The sequence below is a fragment of the Melanerpes formicivorus genome, unplaced genomic scaffold, assembly GCF_026170545.1.
Source record: "Melanerpes formicivorus ecotype bairdi unplaced genomic scaffold, bMelFor1.0.p_v2 SCAF_22, whole genome shotgun sequence".
NCBI classification, from domain to species: Eukaryota; Metazoa; Chordata; class Aves; order Piciformes; family Picidae; genus Melanerpes; species Melanerpes formicivorus.
Window position 1 is genome coordinate 2,112,160 of NW_027142374.1, and position 20,228 is coordinate 2,132,387.

General features: G+C 56.7%; 2 protein-coding genes across 4 annotated transcripts; one reads left to right on the forward strand and one right to left on the reverse strand.

Moving 5' to 3' along the window:
* ARL13A (ADP ribosylation factor like GTPase 13A) lies at window positions 1-5,635 on the reverse strand. Its single transcript, XM_068152253.1, has 10 exons — window positions 5,261-5,635; window positions 4,139-4,209; window positions 3,644-3,893; window positions 3,241-3,346; window positions 2,998-3,114; window positions 2,941-2,966; window positions 2,734-2,827; window positions 2,061-2,265; window positions 1,655-1,756; window positions 1-1,393 (listed from the first exon to the last, which is right to left on the reverse strand). Exons 1-10 carry the CDS (start codon window positions 5,317-5,319, stop codon window positions 1,338-1,340), a joined length of 1,086 nt encoding a protein of 361 aa, XP_068008354.1. The 5' UTR covers window positions 5,320-5,635; the 3' UTR covers window positions 1-1,337.
* Window positions 5,636-7,744: 2,109 nt separating this feature from the next.
* XKRX (XK related X-linked) lies at window positions 7,745-20,226 on the forward strand. 3 transcript variants are annotated; one of them, XM_068151818.1, is made up of 5 exons: window positions 7,745-7,879; window positions 12,778-12,920; window positions 14,891-15,252; window positions 17,520-17,779; window positions 19,069-20,226. In XM_068151818.1, exons 3-5 carry the CDS (start codon window positions 14,960-14,962, stop codon window positions 19,812-19,814), a joined length of 1,299 nt encoding a protein of 432 aa, XP_068007919.1. In that variant the 5' UTR covers window positions 7,745-7,879; window positions 12,778-12,920; window positions 14,891-14,959; the 3' UTR covers window positions 19,815-20,226. The 3 variants fall into 3 exon arrangements, with proteins under 3 accessions (XP_068007919.1, XP_068007920.1, XP_068007921.1); XM_068151819.1 differs by lacking the exon at window positions 12,778-12,920; XM_068151820.1 differs by lacking the exons at window positions 7,745-7,879; window positions 12,778-12,920 and adding an exon at window positions 13,520-13,981.
* Window positions 20,227-20,228: the final 2 nt, after the last annotated feature.

Sequence of the window (20,228 nt, forward strand, 5' to 3'; positions counted from 1 at the left end):
CTGTATTTTTGTGTGAGTGTTCATTTGTGCTCTCATTATTTACAATTTACTTGCAATGAACCCCTGTAGTCATTGACAGCTGAACTTGGCAGAGTTAGAACTTTACAGCAGACTGACAGGGCAGAGTGGCTGGAGTTTCTCTTCTTTCCTCTTCTCAGCCCCACGGAGGGAAGGGGTCTACTGGTTTTAATTCCCCTGGACCACCAAGGCATTGCCAGTTCACCAGCAGTGATGGGAGCAGAGGTGACTCAGGCTCTGGTGAGAGCACAGCTCAAGTCCCAGCATTGTTGCAGCAATGAAGGGAAAGCTGCTGGCCCTCTGCCTTTATGTAAAACATTTCCAGCTCTGGCAAGTAGTGTCCCTGCACATGGACCCCGACAGAGCTGGGCAGCAGAAGCACTCCAGTACGTCGCAGTCCCTGTGATAGTATGGCTCTGCCAGACATGGTGTGTGCCACAGACAGGTTGTGTTGGGGTGTGGATGCTGCTCATTCTCCCATCACAGAGCTGAGCTGAGCATGGATTAGGAATTGCTGAGGACTGCAGAGTGCCAGGCTGTCAATGACACGGGAGGATATTGCTTCACCCGCAGGTCATCACTGTCCACTCTGGGAGGGTGGTAAGACCAGGAGGAACGATTCTGGGAAAGGAGCCTGCAGCAGCCTCCTCCACCACCTGCTGTTGAACTAAATCTTCCCTGATGGACTGCAAGGATGCACAGGCACACGGGCATCGCACTCGTCCACCATGAGGGGGCGCTCCTGACAGCCCTGCCTGATGTGACTGATGACGAGAGGCTGAGTGAAACTCTTCTGCAGACCATCCATGAGTGCTCTCTGACCTTCACCATCAGGAAATAAAACTTGTCCAGGCAGCAGCCAGGGACTGAAGGAGGGGCTGACTCAGCCCCTGATCTGCCAAGACAGATTTGCTTGGGCAACAGCCAGCTCAAGAGACAGGCTTTTCCCCTGGGATAGATATTTGCTCTGCTCTTCCTCTCTTCCACATGCTCAGCTGGGTTCAGACTTCCACAGAATGCTAACACAGGGTAGGCAAGTGGCCTCTGTTCCCTTTGCAAAAGGGTTTGTGGCCTGGCTGCCAGAGAAGCATCTTACAAAAGTGCTTTTGGCTCACTCCTACGGATTGCTGTTTTCAATCCATGCAGAGGACAACGATGTTGTTCATGGCCTAGGACCTGCTGCCCAGGGCTGCCAACCCTGGCCAGGCACCACAGAAGCCCTGCATGAGGATAGGTCCCACTGCCACTGAAGTCTGGGGTCCCCTAGGCCACACATCTTCTGAGACATGCCCTCCTGCTCAGGGGATGATGGCAGATTGCTATTTCCTCTGATCCTGCCTCATCTTCAGAGCAAGCATCGCTCGGCGGTACAAATCTAGGAGAAAGGGAAACAGTCAGGCACCAGTACAGAGGCCAGTTCTGGAGCCCAGCTTGGCAGCCTATGCTGGGTGAGGTCTGCAAGGACATCCCAGTCTCCTCAACAGCCCCCACCTTGCCTGGCAGCAGCCCTTGTTTCTGTCATTGTCTCTGCACCAAGCAGCCCATGGCCAAGGGCTGCTGCACAGCCCACACCCTGCTGCCAACAGGCCAAACCTCATAATACTTCTCAGCAAAATCTGTCCTGGGGAATACCAACCAAAGGTGCTTGAGACCTCCTCGGGCTGCTGCTCCACAGCAGGTTCCTGTGACTTGATTTTATTCTTGATTTTCTTCTTCTTTTTCTTTTTCATGCCCTGTGCTGGATGGAGAAATAAATAACTGAAGCTCCACCTCAAGGCAAGGATGCACTTGTAATGAAATCAGCTGAGACAACTGCTGCAGGGGGATCCTCAGCCCTCCAGCACCTCCATGGAGATGCTCTGAGTTGTCTCTGCTCTTCCCTGGTCAGACTGCCCAGCTGATCTGCAAGCAACACTAACAGGGATGGCATGACCAGCAGTCTGGCATACCACTGTGTTGCTGGCTCCCCAAACCACCCTGCAGAGTGTCCTAGGGGGTCCTCAGAGGTGTGGTGCCAGTAGGCCCCCACAGCTGCCTCTCACCTGGGTGAAGGGTGGTCATTACAGTGGGCACAGGCTCCTCCTGCCCAACCCTATTGGGAGGCAACAGCCCCCTGGCAGCCCCGGCTCGGCTGTCACCTCCTCCTCCTGGTCCCTCCGGCTCTTCAGCTGGGCTTGGCTGCCCTGAGCTCTTCTTCCTCACCTTCACCCTCCTCTTCCTTCTCCCAGGGCACTTCAAGCTCTCATCCTTGGCAAAGTAAAGGGATTGAGGGGAAGATCACAGAACCACAGAATGTTATGGGCTGGAAGGCACCTCAAGAGACCATCCAGTCCAACCCCCCCTGCCAGAGCAGGATCACCTAGAGCAGAATGCATCCAGGCAGGTCTTGAATATCCCCAAAGAGGGAGAATCCACAACCCCCTGGGCAGCCTGTTCCGGTGTTCTGTCACCCTCACAGTGAAATAATTCTTCCTCCTGTTTCCATGGAACTTTCTATGCCTCAATTTCCACTCACTGCCCCTTGTCCTGTCATTGGGTATTGCCGAGAAGAGCCTGGCTCCATCCTCTTGGCACTCACCCTTTGGCAGAATCCTTGTTCTATTCCATTAATTCTGTTCCATCCCATTCCATCCCGTTCCACCACATTCCAACCCGTTCCACCTCATTCCATCCCGCTTCGTCCCTTTCATCCTGTTCCATCCCGGGCTGGCTCACCGGGGGCAGTCGTCGTCGGGTGGGTCGCAGCGGCCGGGGCTCCCCGCTCTTATCCGTGCCCTCTTGAGCATCCTCCCCGGCGGGTGGCGGGTCCCTGGAGGGGCGAGAGCACGGACGAGAGCACGGCGCGGGGGGGTTGGGGGGAGCCCCTCAGGGAGGAGTGGAGAACGGGGATGGGGACATGCACTCGTGGAGCCTCACACCCACCTGCGGACGGGGGGGGCGGCTGCGGGCTGCTCTGGGGCCGGCACCGGGCGGGGTAGCGACAGCGGCGGGCCGCGGTAGCGGGGCTGCGGGGACGGTGCGGAGGAGCCAGCGCAGCCCCGGCAGGATGGTGCGGGCCGGGCCGGCGGGAGGGGGGCGCTTGGTGGCACAGGGCTCCTGCGGGACGAGGGGCAGGGTCAACTCCCTTGTGGAGTAAGGCCGGGGGTGTCAGCCCCGGTGAAGAGCGGGACGGGGGGACCAGCCCCGGTGAGGAGCGGGACGGGGGTCCAGCCCCGCACTCACGATGCGGCAGGGCGAGCGGTTGTCGTTGACCAGCCGCTCCAGGGCCAGGCGCTCGATCACCTCGCAGGGCAGGAGGGCAGTCGCCGCGTCCTGCTTATTGGCCAGCCTGGGACACGGAACAGCGGCTCTCACCCCGTTGTGGAGGCTGGATGCTTTCTCCCAGTTTGGCTGCCACTAGGCAAAGATGTGCCCTGACCCTTATCAGGCTCTAGAGCCCCTTCCTCAAGCCCCTCTCCCGCAATGCTCCCAACTCCCGAGCTCCACTGGGGTTCCCATGTCCCACCACCCTCTGATAGTCCCCTGGGCACCACACCCCCACAGCAGCCCGGCCATGCACCCCACGATCCCAGCAATAGTTCCCCACTCCCTCCACACCCCAAACACAACAAGCACTCAGCCTTACAGCAAGATGGGCTTCCCAGAGATGTCAGGATGGCTCAGGACACGGCTCAGGACTTTGTGGGCCTCCTCCATCCGTGCCAGATCACTGGAGTCCAGGACAAAGAGGAGTCCGTGGGCTTCACTATAGTAGCTGCGCCAGGTGCTGCGAGAGCGCTGGGCCCCGGGCAGGTCCACCAGTGTCACCTCAAACCTGCCCATTCGCAGGCAGGTCTGGCCGGGCTGTGCTGTGGGCAGCACCTCACTCGCCAGAGCTGTGTGAGGCAGAGGGAAGAGAGCTGGCACAGCAAGCCTGGGAGCATAACCATGGCAGTGCCTCCTCCTCCCCAGAACATATCCCCACTACCAGGGCTCCCCAAGGCATGGCCTTTGCCCTGCACCCTTGCCCCAGCACAGCAGCTCTGTCTCAAAGGTCTCAATCCTTCAAGGCTTGGTTGGAAAGTACCACAAAGATGCTGCCTCCAGCTGAGGCTGCTTCTGAGGTTGTGCTGGTCCTCACCTTTCTCTATGTCCATGATGACAGAAGTTTTCCCTGCGTTGTCCAGCCCCATGACAAGGAGGGTGACCTTCCTGAGAAGTGACAAGAGTGGGTGAGCATCCCAGAGGAAGGCTGTGCTCCATGGAGAGCAGTGACCACTGCTACCCCCAAGGCTTCCAGGCAAGAGACCCTGTGCACAGTGGCTGTGCTTCAGCCAGGAGAGGGGCAGGAAAGTCACACAGGCTCTGGCTGAGCTGGGGGCAAGGACAGAGACAGTCCCTGGTGCCCAGAAGAGGACAAGGGGAGGCAAAGGCACATGAAGCAACACCAGCACTGTGGGATAGTCGCACTGTGGGGCCTTCAGTGTGTTTCTCATGGCAAGGATTCCTTCTCACATCATACAGGATGAAGCAATGATATGCATGGGCCAAAGAAACTGTTCCTTATATGCAAACAGTTAAGGATTGTTTTTGGTGTCCTTCCTGGTCAGTAATTACGGGTACACATAGCTGGGGAGAGGCAGCAAGGACATTTTACAAGATTCTGCCCAGACTCAGGAGGTTTTTCCTGTTGCTAAAGTCCTGTTTGGTCTCCAGTGACGTGCTCCACCACAGCTATGCACAGAATATTTTCCCTGTGGTTGACAAGCCACAATAGTCATTCAGTGTTGCTCTCTTCCTTAAACATATAGACCAGGCTGTGTAGGTGGCACAGCTCCAACTCCAGCACTACTGCAATGTGTCCTAGCTGGTGGGAGAGGACCCACACGAGCATCTACCTGGGCTGGTACAGCACCATCCCCAGAGAATGAACCTGGTCTCCTGACACATGCAAATACAGCTGCCTATATTTCAGTCTGTCCTTCTCAGCTTTCTTGGGGAGCTGCTGAGTTTGCACAGGAGGGATCCTGCTGGATATCTTCCTACATGTGCACCCCTGTCCACCCTGCTCCCTTCCCTGGCCAGCTCCTACCTGCTGGAGAGGCAGCAGGGATATTTGTGTGACTTACTCTGCGGTTTGGGGACGGTTCCTGCAAGGGGCACTGTTCTCACAGTGTTATTGCACAGGGGTCCTCACCGGTAAACGCATGGATAGATACTGTGCCCACCCTGGGATCCCCAAGAAGCAGGCATGGGGACCTACCTGACAGGTTCCTGTATAGCCTGCAGCCACGACCAGCAGTGAGAGAAGAGGTGGAACATTCTTGACAGCCCCACGGAAGGATGGCCTCTCTTCAACACCTATGAAGTGAGCAGCCCTCTGTGTCCCTGTGCTTTGTCCTCCTGCCTGTGCTTTCTCCCTGTGGTGAGGTGCATCTCACCTGGGAGAGCCCTGTCCTGCAGCCCAGTACTGCTGCCTCCAGCCTGCTACACAGGACACAAGCCTGGAGACAAACCTCAGTGCCCCCAGCCAAAAGCCTGAGGGCACAACCCCCCCTTGGCTGGACCCTGTCCTGGCAGTCCCTTCTTGCACGGCAGGAGCCCCATCGGCCTCTCACCTGCTCATCCCCACTGCATGGCCCCTGCTCACATCCCTTTGCGTAGCAACTGATTAAATCTAATCTGGATTTAAATTACTTACTCCTCGTAGCCTCCTTAATCCTGAGGGGGTCAGCCCAGGCCGGTGGCCTCTGGGGCATGGAGTGCTGTGGGGCTGCCTGGCACATCGAGTGGCACACCATGGCACTGCATTACCCATCCAGCACTGGGCAGCCTCACACCTCCATCACTGCCTTAGATGGCTTGTGGTGGGGACATCACCTGACAGCCCATGTGGGGTTTCCAGCTGAATTAGCGTCTCCTCTAACGAATGGTGTCCCTGGCTCCTTGATGCCTAATCCCTGCATGGATGTTGCTCTGCAGCCTCTGCAAGGAGTAGTCCCTGCACAGTGTGCATGGCTCAGCTGCCTGCCCAGGGCTGGGGGACATCACCATCACCACTCGCTGCCTGTGTTTCATGCCCTCTGAACAGCAGCAAGTCCAGAAATACCAGCCAGCCCAAGCAGGCACCTGACTGGGAGCAGGGAGGTGGTGAGGACCTTCAGACAATAGGCCAGAAAACCAAGAAAGCCCCAACTTCTTCATCTGCAACCCAAAGCTCTTATCTTGCTCCTCAGGTTTCCTGCTGCTTTCTCCAGCTGGGGCTGCCCTCCCTGGCACACTGATGTTGTGTGCAGAGGAGAAGAGGCTGCACAGGGATGTCCAAGCTGGAAGGGCTTTGGGTAGGGTAAGTGGGGTCTGAGGGATGAGGACATGCAACCCACTAAAAGCCAAACTGAGGGGCAAACAGAGATCCCACTGCTTCACTTCAGTCCATGATAAACCACCCAGCACCAGCAGCATGACCTCAATCAGCTGAGCCCCAGCCATGAGCCAAGCATGCTGAGATGCCGCCAGGCATCACATGGCTCCAGGTTGGCCCCAGGGGTGCAAGCCTAGGCTGAGCATGGACCCTTGCTTCCAGCCCCACATGCTGCCAGGAAGCTTGGCACACACCCCTGGGCAAGGGATGCACCCTGGAGTCACACCATGGGCAGGGCCTCACATGTGGTTAATGATTGATGGAGGCAGTTTCTGTACTGATATCACAGCCACATGCAACCAGATTTGGAGCTACTCTTCACTCCCATGCTGCTGTTGATGGGGCAGTGGCTGCATCTCAACTCTCTTAGCCTGGCCCAGGGACAGAGCCCTGTCCCCAGCCCAATGGCCTTTCCCGGTTGTTCCCGTGCCCATGCCAGCATCCTGCTGGGCCCAGTGGCAGTGCCATGTTTGCAGACAGCATGGGGCTGGGAAGACTTTTGCAGAATTAGCTGTGTAAGAGCTGAAAGGACTTGCTGGAAGAATCAGAACCTGTCTGTGTGCCTCATGGTGGCACTGTGAGGGGACAGTTGGGCAGGGGACAGGAAGAGGCATGACCACAGGTGCTATAAATAGGGAAATGCTATGTGGCAGGCAGCCCTGGAGGCAGCAGTACAACTTCCCAAGGGTCAGTGAGAGCTCCATTCTCTCTGGCACTAAAGGAATTCCAGAGGTCTCTGAGCACTTGGGGCTCTGTTGCTTTTAAGTGTCAAAAATCGCCAGCCAAACCAGCACTGGGGACTGGGAAACACTCCAAGCACCTGAGCATGGCTCCCCTCCTGATGCACACGCAGAAGGTTCAACATCTGAGAAAACCTCTAAACCTGCCCCAGTACTAGAAAAACCCTCACTCAGCTCTGGAGAGGCAGCATAAGGGCCACATCCAGATTCATGGGCACTTTGCCGGGCCCGGGCTCAGGTTGCAGAGCTGGATGCTGGCCCCTTGCCCACATGACTGGCCAAATGGGGTACAGCCCGAGTCCCTCTGCCAGCACTGTGGGGACCTCCTCCCCCCCCGCTAGGCAGTCCCAGAGGGGACCTGCAGCAGCCATCTGAGTTTCCTTGGTGACTGTTGCCAGGTGAGAAACTCTACAGCAGAATTTATTCTAACCAGAGATGTTCTTCACCAGACCTGTTACTGGACCATGCCCCAGCACTATGCTGGACTGGACTCTCTAGTGCCATTGGTGCCAGTGGGAGCCCCAGAGGGAGGGCTGTGCCCAGGGTGCTGGGGCTGCTTGGGAAGCTGGCACCACTTCCCAGAAGGCAGCACGTGTTTTGGGGCTATTTCTGCCTGCTGGAGTGCTGCAGGAGAGGGAAGAAGGCGAAATCACAGGGACCGCAGAGAAGCGCAGATGGACGCAAGCTGGCAGGCTGCCCTGCCTTGGCTGCCCTAGACCCCGTGAGTACGTGCCCAAGCTGGCACCGAGCACACCAGGGACCCCCGGGGTGAGGGGCAGAGTCGGGGGGGGTGACGGTGGCAGAGCTCTGGAGTTCACACGTGGGGAGTGACAGCTTGCAAGGGAAAGCAGTATAGAGGCTGCCTCTAGCATTGACCAAGAGCCTGGAGTCAGAGCGGCACCAAACCCGAAGTGGTTGCAAGGAACAAAAAAAGTCTTGGAGGAAATATTTTCAGTCTGTCCTACTTTGCCTAGAATTGCATTGCCTCTGCCCAGAAAGGCATCCACAGTAGGGTGAGGAGATGCACGGGCTATGTGGAGGGACTCATCTTTCTATTTAACGCCTTGAACGGCAGCTAGAGCTCGCAAGGCGGTGGATATGCAAAGAGCCGCGCCGGCCCTTTAAATCCCAGCACGGCTCTGGTGACTAACGATAACCCCAGATCCTACTAGCTCTTAAATCTCAAGAGCTAATTACAGGCAAACACGCCGTGGTCAGGCTGGAAAGGCAAGATAATTCCAGCACTGTGCCACACGGACCTGTTGGCAATGAACTGGGGCACTGGGGATGTTTGCTGGTTGGTAGGCGTGGCAGTGGGGAGTGTGGATGGCTTCCATCAAGACGTTGCAAGCCGTTCACATGCCCCACCAGGGGGCCACCAACCGTTGTGCAAGCTATTTTGAGCAAGGGGTGGGTGTTTCGCTCCGGAAGACTCTTTGCTCCCCTGCCATTGGTACCACCACACTACCGCGGGACACAGAAGCAGGGAAGGAAACGCGGCAAGAAGCTGGTTGCTTTTCACCCAATTTCTGGGCAGCTGCTTCCCAGCCAAAGCACACACAAATTCCCAGGAGGGGCTTGGATTTAAGCTACTCTGCTTCAGTTTGCTCTGCTTACTGCTGTGTGGGGAAGGTGCCAGCTCACTCCTACACTGTGCATGAAGCTAAGCGATGCCCCTGAGATGGCTGCAAGCCTTCCTTGGGCTCCTACGTGGTTTGAATGAGAGTATTACAGTGCTCCCGCTGCTTTCCTCCTTCTCTGAAGCAAAGGATGGGGGAAATGAGAGCATAAACCACCCCTCCTACCTACCAGGATGCCCAGGCATGTGCAAGTCACAGCCCAGCTGGGCTAGCACACTCTTACAGTTGGTGGGAACAGGGGAATCAGTTATCAAAGTAATTTTAACACTTCCTGCCTGATTTAGTGTTACAGCATCACCTGCTGCCTGAGCTGGGGCTGCAACCAGAGAAGTGTGACTTCAGAATGTCTAGTTGTCACAAAGACCTGCATGGTCAAGCCCAAAGAGTGGTGGTGAATGGAGTTAAAGCCAGTGGGCAGCCGGTCACTGGTCATGTGCCCCAGGACTCAGTCATGGGGCCAGTTCTCTTTCATATCTGTATCAGGGATCTGGATGAGGGGGTTGAGGGCTTCCTCAGTAAGTTTCCAAGTGACACTAAGCTGGGAGGGAGTGCTGATCTGCTCAAGGGTAGGAAGGCTCTGCAGAAGGATCTGGACAGCCTGGATTGGTGGGATGAGGTTCAACAAGGCCAAGTGTTGGATCTCTTATTTGGGTCACAACAACCCCATGAATACTCCAGGCTTGGGGAAGAGTGGCTGGAAAGCTGTGCAGCAGAAAAAAACCTGGAGATGCTGGTTGACAGCCACATGAACAGGAACCAGTGTCTACCCATGGGGCCAAAAAGGCCAACAGCATCCTGGCCTGGATCAGTGTGGACAGTAGGACCAGGGAAGTGATTATTCCCCTGTACTGGTACTTTGAATACTGAGTTCAGTTTTGGGGCCCCTCACAGCAGGAAAAGCGTTGAAGTGCTGGAGCATGCTCAGAGAAGGGCAACAAAGCTGGTGAAAGGTCTGGAGAACAGGTCTGGTAAGGAGTAGCTGAGGCAACTGGGGTGGTTTAGTCTGGAGAAGAGGAGGCTGAGGGGAGACCGTCTCGCTTTCTACAGCTCCCTGGAAGGAGGTTGGAGGGATGGGGGTGCTGGTCTCTTCTCTCTAGTAACAAGTTACAGGATGAGAGGAAATGGCCTCAATTTGCACCACTGGAACAGGCTGCCCAGGGAGGTCACTGAATCCACACCCCCGGAGGTCTTGAAAAGAGCCAGGGATGTGATGTTGCAGGACATGGTTTATCACCAGCCTTAGTAGAGCTAGAGAATGGTTAGACTTGGTGATCTTAAAGGTCTCCTCCAACCCAAACTATTCTATCGTTCTAAGACCTATAACCAGACTCAAAGAAGATAACTCTGTTTTGTTCAGTTTAAGCCATGAGGCAGCAATGACATGGCCCACACCTGGAAGAGCACCCTGGCTCTCTAGCCTTGAGCCCAGTGATGGCTTCAGCACAGCCTGCATCCTGCAGTGAGATTTTGAAGGATGAGGTCCTCAGGGAAGACACAGGTTTTCCTCCTAGCAGGATAAAGGAGAAAAGCTAGATGAGGAAACAGAGCAGCAAAAGCAGTTGCATGAAGAAGCAAATGGGGGGGGGGGGGGGGAATATTTCCCCAGCCAGAAATTCTTCCACAGGCTGCTGGGGCAGGAAAAAAAAGTACGGCTGTGTTATTGAGAAAGCGCTGCAAAATCCAAACAGTTTAGGCTGTGAACACCAGGCATTTGCAAAGTTATTTCCAAACTAAGTAAAAAGTTCCCAGCTCACAGATTCCTGGGATTCCCCAAGATGCCAGCTCTGCTGGCTGGGACAGCATGGCTCCTGGTACCCCCTGCTCCCTGCAGGTCCAGCCGGTGAGCTCTTGGTCATTTCCACTTCACCCAGCACATGGGGTCTTGAGGGGATCATCAGCATCCCCTCCATCGCTCTGTGTGGCACCATCTGAATATTTAATCCCCAGCTCAAAGTCGGTGAGGTTTCAGATCCAGGAAGGCAGCAGGAGGGAGCACAGCCCCATGCCCTGAGCAGCTGCCTCCCCCTCGGTGTGCAGGGCTATATTTGGGAAGCTGGCAACCTGCTCTTTGCATGCCCCAGCCAGCACTCAGGGAGCAGTGTCTGCTCTGGGTCCTAGTGCAGTGGCAGTGCCCAGGGCAGTGTAGAGCCTGCAGGAGCGTGCCAGCAGCTCTCCTCACCTGGGCTCTTTAAGGGCTTTGGCAAGGAGCTCCCTGCCATTTCCAAACAGCTTTTCTCTTCTCCTTTTACAGGAGCAGAGCCGCCAGGCAGACGTGTGGAGCAGACACGGCTATTTTCAGAGTGAGGGCTGGGGAGGGAGCCTGCTCCAACCCCATACAGCCTGGCTTTCACACACACACACACACACACATGCCCGTGTGCACCCACAGCTGTGCAGTGGGCTGGAAAACTGCACAGCAAACCCCATGTTTCACACAGAGGGCTCCCACCACCAGGCAGCCATCACTGGGCAGCCACCACCACCACAGCCTGGCATTCAAAGTGTGCTGTCTGAGCACTGGCATTAACAAAATAATAAAAGCTGGGATTAGGAAAATAATGAAGGCTGGAATTAAGCAAATCATGAAGCTGGTATGCCCTCCAGGACAGGGCAAGCATTTGTGGGAACAGTAGAACTATCCTCATGTGGTGGCAGGACTCAGGGTTGCACCTTGGACATCCCTGGGAAAGGGGAGGCTCCAGAATGCCAGTACTGGAACAGGGTCTCGAGTGGCACCGTGCCATCCTTGTGCATGGAACACAGTGTTTTGTCCTTTCCTCTGCCTTTGTCTCCTACTCCAGCTCCTGGCACTGCTGACAGATGAGGTTCTGGGTGCCACTGTAACAGAAGTAACCTGCCACATGTCTAAACCCACACACTTTCCTAAGTGGTAATGCCAATACAGTCCCTGTCTGTTTGCCACTTGGCTCAGTTCTGCATTGGATTGGAGGTCACTTCACCCTACCCAGCCCAGGGATTGTTCTGTTCCTGGGAGGGTTCAGAGTGAAGGAGCTGGCCACTCCACTGGCCAAAGCTTGGCCACTACACATGGAAACACCTGGATGGGATGTCTTCAGCACCTGGGCAATGCCTTCTGCCTTGCCACAGCTCAGGGTGAGCGGTGGCTCTATGACATCAATGTCACTGGGTCTGCAGGCAAAGGCACAAGCACTGAGCGACAGGGCGCAGGGAGTGGCAGAGGAGTGGGGCAAGAGCGCTCAGCGATGCTGTCTGTGGCAGATCACTTTTATGATCTCCTGTTTACAACACCAAGCTACAGGCAGGTAGGGTTAGGGGTGACTCACTGCCTGAACCAGAAAACAGCTCCCTGCTTCTGCGTGCTCGGGTCAGCAAATGGGATAATAACTGGGGTGAGAACTGCTGCAAGGCTTCACCTCTGTGTTTCCCTGACAGCTCTCAGGGCTTCTGGATGAGGGACTGGAATTCTTGACTGCTGAAACAATTAATTGCTCTTAAGTATTTCATCACGAAACAGGGGAAGATGAAATTAAAAATATGATGAGTCGCAGCCCAGGCATTGCTGAGCCAAGGGCTTGGTGACCTGCCAGACTCGTGGGGGACGCTTTTAATTTGGGGAAATGGAAGCTGCATAAACAGTATAAATTACACGTTGATCTTTCTGCTAATACGGAGGTGTGGGCACAGCTGGCAGTGCCACACGATGTGCCATCACTGACTGAGCTCCCAGCCAGGCTGCACGCTGGGGCCACTGCAGCTGTTGCCTGTGCACAGCTTCCACCCTGGGCGTCTGCAGGAGCAACCAACTGTCCTTTGCTTGGACACTGCTCCCCTTGCCCTCTGCCCTGCTGGGTTCTTTTTTTGGAAAGCCTGTTTTCCAAAAACATCTTGAAAATATGTAACTATCATACCAGAGCTGAACAGTCACACGTAGGGCTCCCGTCCCTGCCGGTCAGGCCAGTCTCAATGAGCTCATGGTGTTTGTGGTTTCCCGAAGCAGCTGTTCAACCCTGGAAAGAGAAGCACTGAGCAGCTGCAGAGACCAGGATTGCTGCTGTGTGGGAGCTGCCATCAGAGGAGACGTAGCCTTCAAGGTCTCAGGTGGTTTTGTTCCCAGCTCTGCTGATAAGCTCAGCAGCCTTGGTAATGTTTCCAGACTGGTGAAATGGGGGGAAACTCTCATGGGTGGGGTTTGTGGGGGGCAATTCATGCTTTGGTTTTGCACAGAGCTGGGTGAGCGATGGACGTGTTAGTATAGGAATCTCCTTGCAAGCTGGCCTGGCTGACAGGGAATGAACACCAAGTGCCTTTTGTAAGTTACCTAAGACTTCCCAGTCTGCCTACACCAGGGCAAGTTGGCCAACCTCAAGCACTCTTTACCTTGGCCCATCTCTCCCAGCCAGCCGGCGTGTGCCCAGGCTAGACTGAGTAATCTGGCAGGCAGCAAGTGCTGGGGCCAGACAGTGTGTGTGCGTCACTGTGCTGGCAGCTGCCTGCCATCATGCCACTGCTCATGGGGGAGAGGCAGGGCTGGTGCTGGGGGCCAACGTCTGTGTCAGCAGAGCTGGGAGCCCCATGGCCATCAGTGTGGGGCACATCCCAGACAGCCTTGTGTTCCCACCCTGGTCCCTTGACTATGCTCAGCTGGTCTCCCCAGGCCTGGATGGCAGGTGGGGCTGGCGGGAGGGGGTGTGGGTCTGAGTAGTGGGCTCAGGTCTAGGAAGTGTGGCTCTATTAGTGAGTCCAGAGATCACATCGCTCAACTGTTAGCCAAGGTGGTCTTCACTACCTCCTACCTAGAGGCAGGAACATCCAAGATACAGGAGCCACATCTCCCCTGTAGCATCCTACTCAAATCTTGAGGCCAGCCCTGCACACAAACACCAGCTGCATGCTGGACCTGAAAGGGTGTCCCTGTAGCAGCTGGTCTTGAGAGATAACAAAATGCTCCCTGCCTCAGCAACACCCTTCCTCCCACATGCTGCCCCACAAAGCACAGGGCCATGGCATGGCAGGCTGCCTGTCCTGAGCTCACTCACCCTTCCCTGTGGCTGAAGCTGGGATGGTAGCAGGTGCAGGCAGTGCCCTGGCAGATGCCCAGTAAAAGTCATATACCTGGCTGCAGGCAGGCCTGGCACCCACACTAACATCTCCTTGGTGGGACTGCACTGTCTTTGGGACTGCCTGACACCTCTGCCCTGGTGGTGAGTCCCCATGATGCTGCATCTTGGGGTGCTGGTAGCTGCCAGAACCCATCTGGGCATTACTAGGTGGAGGGGTCTGAGTGAAGACTCCAGAGGCTTGGGGACACAAAAGGTGCAGCATAGGGGCTGGTAGAGCGATGACTGTGGGAGTAGGGGGATCACAGTGTGGGTGCTGCAGGGGAGTCCTGGGCTGGTAGGGAAGCCCTGGGTCATGGTCAAAACAGGATTTGAGTGAGGTAGGGGGTAGGTCTCTTCTCTCTAGTCACAAGTGAAAGGACTAGAGGAAGCTTTCCCAAGTTGCACCAGGACAGATTTAGGTTGGATATTAGAAGAAGCATGTTCAGTGAAAGGGTTCTCAAACGCTGGAAAAGGCTCCCTGGGGAGGTTGTTGAATGCCCATCACTGGAGGTGTTTAAAAGAGGCAGAGATCTGGCACTGAGGAGCATGGTCTAGCACCAGACTTGGCAGAGCTAGAGGACGGTTGGACACGATTATCTTAACGATCTTTTCCAACCAAAACCATTCTATGGTTCTATTCTCGGGGTGTCCTGGGGCATGGTGTTCCCAGCAGAGACAGGGAGTCCTGGGCTGGAGGATCCTGGGCAAAACCCTGGGTGTTGCGGCCCGAATGTAGGTGAGACTGTCCTGGGGCTGGGGGCTCCAAGAATGGTGGTGACCTGAGCACAGCAGAGGGGGAGTCCCGGAGGCAAGGGGGCCCGGTGGGTATCCTACTCCCTGCCCCCCAGTGGGTCGGTTCTGGGGCGCTGATGGGGCACGACACGGCGCAGCTCGGCTCTGCTCGGGGCGGGGGGTACCCCGGGCGGGCCGGGGCTCCGTGCGGCGGGGGAGCCCCGCTCCGCCCCGGCCCGCCTGCCCCGCCCCGCAGCGCTGCTCTTCTCTCCGCTGCAGCCCGGGATGGCGCCGCGGCGGGGCTGAGCCTCCGGGCCGGGCCGGGCCGGGGCCGGGACCGGGACCGGGATGGACGGCCCGAGCGGGGGCTGCACGCCCCCCGCCGCCCCGTCGCGGGCGAAGCTGCCTCTCGGCATCGTCTTCTCGACGGCGCTTTTCTGCGGGGAGGGGGCAGCGGCCGCCGTCCTCTGCCTCTCCTACAGCCACTCCGAGGACCGCTTCTGGCTGGCGCTCACCGTTTTCTTCGTGCTCTGCCCCTCCGTCCTGGTGCAGCTCACCCTCATCTTCGTTCACCGCGACCTCAGCCGCGACCGACCCCTCGTTCTGCTAATGCATCTACTGCAGCTCGGGCCCATCATCAGGTGAGCGCCGCACGGGACGGCGGCTTCCACGGCAGGGGACCGGGGCACCCTCGGTGTAGGACGGGAGGTCCTCGGCACGGGACGCGGGGACCCACTGGCATGGTACTTGGGGACACTCGGTATGGGACACTGGGACCGCTGGCACTGGGAGGCAGGAATCCCCTGACATGGGCCACAGAGACCCTCCGTATGGGATATAGGGACCCTGCACGAGTAATACGGGGACCCCTGGCAATGGACACAGGGACTCCTGGAAAGCGCACGGGCACCGTGTGAGAGCGAGGTTCCGCCCCGGGTACTGGCTGTCATCAGAAATCTGTCCGTGCAGCAAATCCCGTGCCTAGAGCTGCTCCTGCCGCCTCCTCGTCCCTCTCCTCCCCGGGGACACTGCTGCTCCCGGCCTCCAGCCCGGGGTGTCTTCTGCTCGGCCGTCTCTCCCCAGGGGTGCCGCGGTCTTGCCGCGGGGTGCTGTTGCTCTTCTGCTTGCTGGCCCCCGCTCCAGGCTGAACTTGCTCTCCCAACCTGTTGCAGCTCAGTTGCTGGAAAGGTTCTTTGCAGAGTGGCTTTCTGCAGCCAGTGCTTGCCTTTGAGGCACTGGCTTGGGCTGGGAGCATGGGTGCAAGTCCTGGCCAGCTTGCTTTAGGGTGAATGGGAACAAGGGTCCTGCCCCCAGAAAAGATCCCCAGGCCTGGGACAGGTTGTGGGACATAGAGAAGAGGAGCTGGGTACAGGAGTGGGACTGGCCTGGGAGCTGGGGACCACGAAGCCATGCTGGGAAGAGCAAGGTGAGGGGGTGGATGTTGCATAAACTGGAGACGTGCTGATTTCTCACTCCTTGGGAATGCTGCAGTCTCTCCCTGGGATGCCACCATCCTGGCCGCCTTGCTCAGTGAGAATGCAGCAGGCAGCATGGCAGAGCCACCATCTCTGCAGAGTTCTGAGGGCACGCTGGTATCCATGCTTCAGGGCCTGCCATACCTACAGAGCTGCAAAAACATTGTGGCCTGCACTGCACTTCCTCCATCACCAGAAATAAGTAGGGTGCTACCAGCATCCTCTCACCATCTGCAGTGGTGGCCAAGGAGCCTCACTTTGGCTCCCTGTCAGGAGAGCCTCATTGTGGGTCCCCATCAGTCTGTGCTGGCCCACAGTGGTGTCACAGCTCTCACCACACCAACCATAGATGTCTGAGGCGGTTAGGATAGTGCTTGGCTGCTTGCAAATGCCAGTCAGATCTGCTTCTTGGGGGATGCTTCAATCAGCTCCTCAGACTGGAGATGGAGCCCAACCTGCTGAGAAGGTCTAGCAGCACACTGGGAGCCTTCTGGGACTGCCCTTGAAGCCAGGTCTTGTGGATGAAGAAGTTTTCCTGTTAGTGTCTGCAATGAGGTGGGCCTGATATGCCAAGAGAATGTATCCAAAAACTGCATTGCATTTGGTTCTAAACCAGAGAAACTTCTGCTGTCCTGCAGGGTGCTCATAAATAATGACATCCTGTTGCTCCCAGAGCCAGCTGGTCCCCAGGCAGGAGCCAGGCCTCTCAGATGGGTCCTTCCCTGCAGACTGCCAATGGACACCTCAGAGGGTGTGCATTGTCCATAGACAGAGGGGCTGGGGGTCCCTTTGCATCAAGGATTATCAGGGGAGAAACCTGCTTCCCTTCCCTGCAGATGGGGGTGCCCTACAGAGGAGGGCCTGCGGAAGTGCTGTCTTATCTGCCCATGTCACACCCCGCTTCACCCTTCACTCCCCTTCCTGCCGTCCCCACTGAGAAGGAAGCACACAGAAGCCTTCTACTGAAGAGGAGACATCAAAGACAGTATCAAAAAGTTTTTATTGCCTCCACTAAGAGGAAGAGATTCATTTTGTGCCAGTGGGGGAAACAGAGCCCAAAGGCAGTTAACCCCTTACTGTAGCTCTAGCTCCCAGCAGACCTATGGTTTCCATGCCCTGGATGCTGCACCTCTTGTGGCACTTGTACCCTTCACTGGCGAATTGTTGTCCTCCGGCCCCACATGGCTCGCCCTGAGTGCTGGAGCAGAGGAGCAGCCAGCGGGCATCCCTGCAGTCCTGGTGCAACCCTGCCCTCATCCTGCCCTCCCAAGTGCTGCCCACAGCACTTCTGAACAGATGCCCACATCAGTTGTGCTGTGGCCAGCAGGAGCAGGGTCTGGCTAGCACCAGGCAAGGGAGGACTGGAGCTATTGGGAGCAGTGCTGGGGGTCAGTGGGGCGGCTGGTGGGGTGACAGGTGCTGGATCCCCACAGGTGCATGGAGGCCCTGGTGGTGTACTGCTTGTCTGGGAAGGAGGAAGAGCCTTATGTCACCATCACTCGCAAGCGTCGGCTGCGAAACGGCTACGAGGTGGAGATGGAGCAGGAGGTGGGGCACTCGGTGCGCCGGCTGGCCACGCACCGCAACGCCTTCAAGCGCATGGCGGTCATCCAGGCCTTCCTGGGCTCCATCCCACAGCTCACCGTCCAGCTCTACATCAGCATCCTGGAGAAGTACGTCCCTGCTGCCCGAGGTAAGGGTGCCTGGCACGTGGGCTTCAGACAAGATCCCGCCAGGGCATGGTGGCAGCTCCTTCACAACATGTGCCAGTGTGGCATCCAAAGCTCCAGGGGCTTGCTAGGGGTACAGCTGCCAGTGAGTCATTTGCTTTTCCCATGCCAGTTCTTTTCAGCTCAGAGTGAGGCTGGTGAGAATGTGACCAAAGCATCTGCCCTGGTGCTTGCAGATGTCTGCCCTACAGAGCCATGCTGTTTACCTCATGACCTGTCCTGTTAAAATGTCTTGTCCTTGCCCCAGACTGCTCCAGTCTGCATTAGTCACTAGGTTTTTCCAACTAGTTACAGGCTCTGGTTTCCCCACAGTCCCTCCACTGGGTCTATTTCTGCACCTTTCTCAGCAGCTGCATTTCCCAGCCCAGTGCCCCAACTCCCAGGCTCCTTTGCCTGCTCCTGGAGTGTTTATGTGCTTGGGATGCAAACTTTGAAGTCCCACTTTGGCATGCTGACGGGTGTGCAGGAGACTCTTGCACCATTCCACTTGTAGCACCCAATGAAGGAGCTGCCCTCACTGACCTGCTCTCCTAGCTGTGCTGACACCCCAGACCTCTGTGCCCGTGGCAAGCACATGAAAAAGGGAACACAGGAGATGCCCCACTGAAACTCCCTCCTTGGTCACAGCCCTCTGCAAGGGTATTTTGGGGATTAGGAACAGTGGAAGCAGGAGGATGAGCATCAGTGCTCCTCCAGCAGTAAATGCAGGAAGTGAATTCCAGTTGGCATGTTTCTGGTTATTCCCTTGTAGCACAGTGTGACTGGGACCAGCCACAACTTCCCTTTTCCTCTGTAGCAGTTTTCCTGGCTGTGCTGAATGGGAGCAGCTGCCAGCCTTCCCTATAACTAACTACCTTGGCTTTACAACCACTGGGTGAGGGTGGCTCTTGAGGTGCTACCAGAGTAACTGGTGGTCTACAGTGTGTGGCTCTTGTACTGGGTGAGGGCAGAGGGATGCTCACAGCACAGACTGTGCCCCACTCACCCTCAAAGCAGCATTTCTTGCACAGGCCAGGGGTTGTGGTGCCTGGTTTGAGTGCAGGAATAGAGAGGAAATCTGGAAGCAGAGCCTCCTGCTGCCTGCAGCTCCCCTCATACCTGTCCCATCCCAGGATCTGTCACTGCCAGCTATGAAGCTGCCCCAGCAGTGTTCGTATTGAACCAAGGCACCCTGTACCTCACACCCAGAGTTGGCACTGCACATATGCCAGATCCTGGCACTGCCTGACTTTGCTGTCCTCTCCCTCTGCAGCTGTCCTGATGGGCATTTGCCTAGTGTCAGTCACCTATGGAGCGCTCGTCTGCAACATCCTGGCCATCCAGGTCAAGTACGATGACTACAAGGTCCAGCTGCGGCCACTGGCCTTCCTCTGCATCGTCCTGTGGCGCAGCCTGGAGATCTCCACCCGTGTGGCTGTCCTTGTGCTCTTCAGCACTGTCTTCAAGCACTGGATCATCCTCATTGCCCTCATCAACCTGCTGGTAGTCTTCTTCTTGCCCTGGGTGCAGTTCTGGCGGAGTGGCACCCGCCTGCCTGACAACATTGAGAAGAACTTCAGTCGGGTGGGCACGGTGGTGGTGCTCTGTGCCTTCACCCTCCTCTATGCCAGCATCAACATGTTCTGCTGGTCAGCCGTGCAGCTCAAGCTGGCTGACCGGGACCTCATTGACAAGTCACAGAACTGGGGCCGCCTGGCCTTGTACTACGTGGCCCGGCTGGCAGAGAACACAGCCCTCGTCATCCTCTGGTACTTCTTCAAGACAGATGTCTATGAGAATGTCTGCACCCCTCTGCTGGTGGTGCAGCTGCTCCTGGGCTACTGCCTGGGCATCTACTTCATGCTCCTATTCTTCCAGTACCTGCACCCCTGCCGCCAGCTCTTCCGACACAACGTTGCTGACTTCCTGCACTGTGTCTGCTGCCGCCAGCACACGCCAGGGACCCCTCTGCGCCTCCAGCCACCCCACGAGCCTGGTGTGAGGCACAGCATTGTCTGAAGCATGGCCGGCACCCAGCTCCTCCAGCTGATTGTGGATGTGGGGATGGTAGTGCCAGGCAGTGCTGGCAGCCAGAGAGGGATTGTGGCACAAGCAGTGCCAGAGGCAGGTCCTGGTCATTCCTATGGTGGCAAGGGGCAGGAGCATCCCCATTTACTCAGGACAGAGTACGTGGACACAAAGGACTTGGTTGGACTTGATAACCTTAAAGGTCTTCTTCAACCTATTTTATTTTACAGTTCAGTGACATTTGGGGTACCCAAACTGCCTGCTGCCCAAGCCAGGTGCCGTGCAGCGCACAGCCCTGGGGTGCCCCAAGGTCCCCCTCACCTGCCCATTGTAGTGCATACAGTGACCTCGGGGCCATGGGTGCCAGCAGGACTGTTTAAACAGTAAAGACACTTTGCTGTGACT

Coding starts and splice junctions, on each gene's coding strand:
- ARL13A (XM_068152253.1), bottom strand. CDS start 5,319: ATGTTCCACCTCTTCTCTCACTGCTGGTCGTGGCTGCAGGCTATACAG. Junction 2,967..2,997: donor TACCGCGGCCCGCCGCTGTC/GCTACCCCGCCC, acceptor GCCCCAGAGCAG/CCCGCAGCCGCCCCCCCCGT. Junction 1,757..2,060: donor AATGACCACCCTTCACCCAG/GTGAGAGGCAGC, acceptor TTCTCCATCCAG/CACAGGGCATGAAAAAGAAA.
- XKRX (XM_068151818.1), top strand. CDS start 14,960: ATGGACGGCCCGAGCGGGGGCTGCACGCCCCCCGCCGCCCCGTCGCGG. Junction 15,253..17,519: donor CAGCTCGGGCCCATCATCAG/GTGAGCGCCGCA, acceptor GGATCCCCACAG/GTGCATGGAGGCCCTGGTGG. Junction 17,780..19,068: donor GTACGTCCCTGCTGCCCGAG/GTAAGGGTGCCT, acceptor CTCCCTCTGCAG/CTGTCCTGATGGGCATTTGC.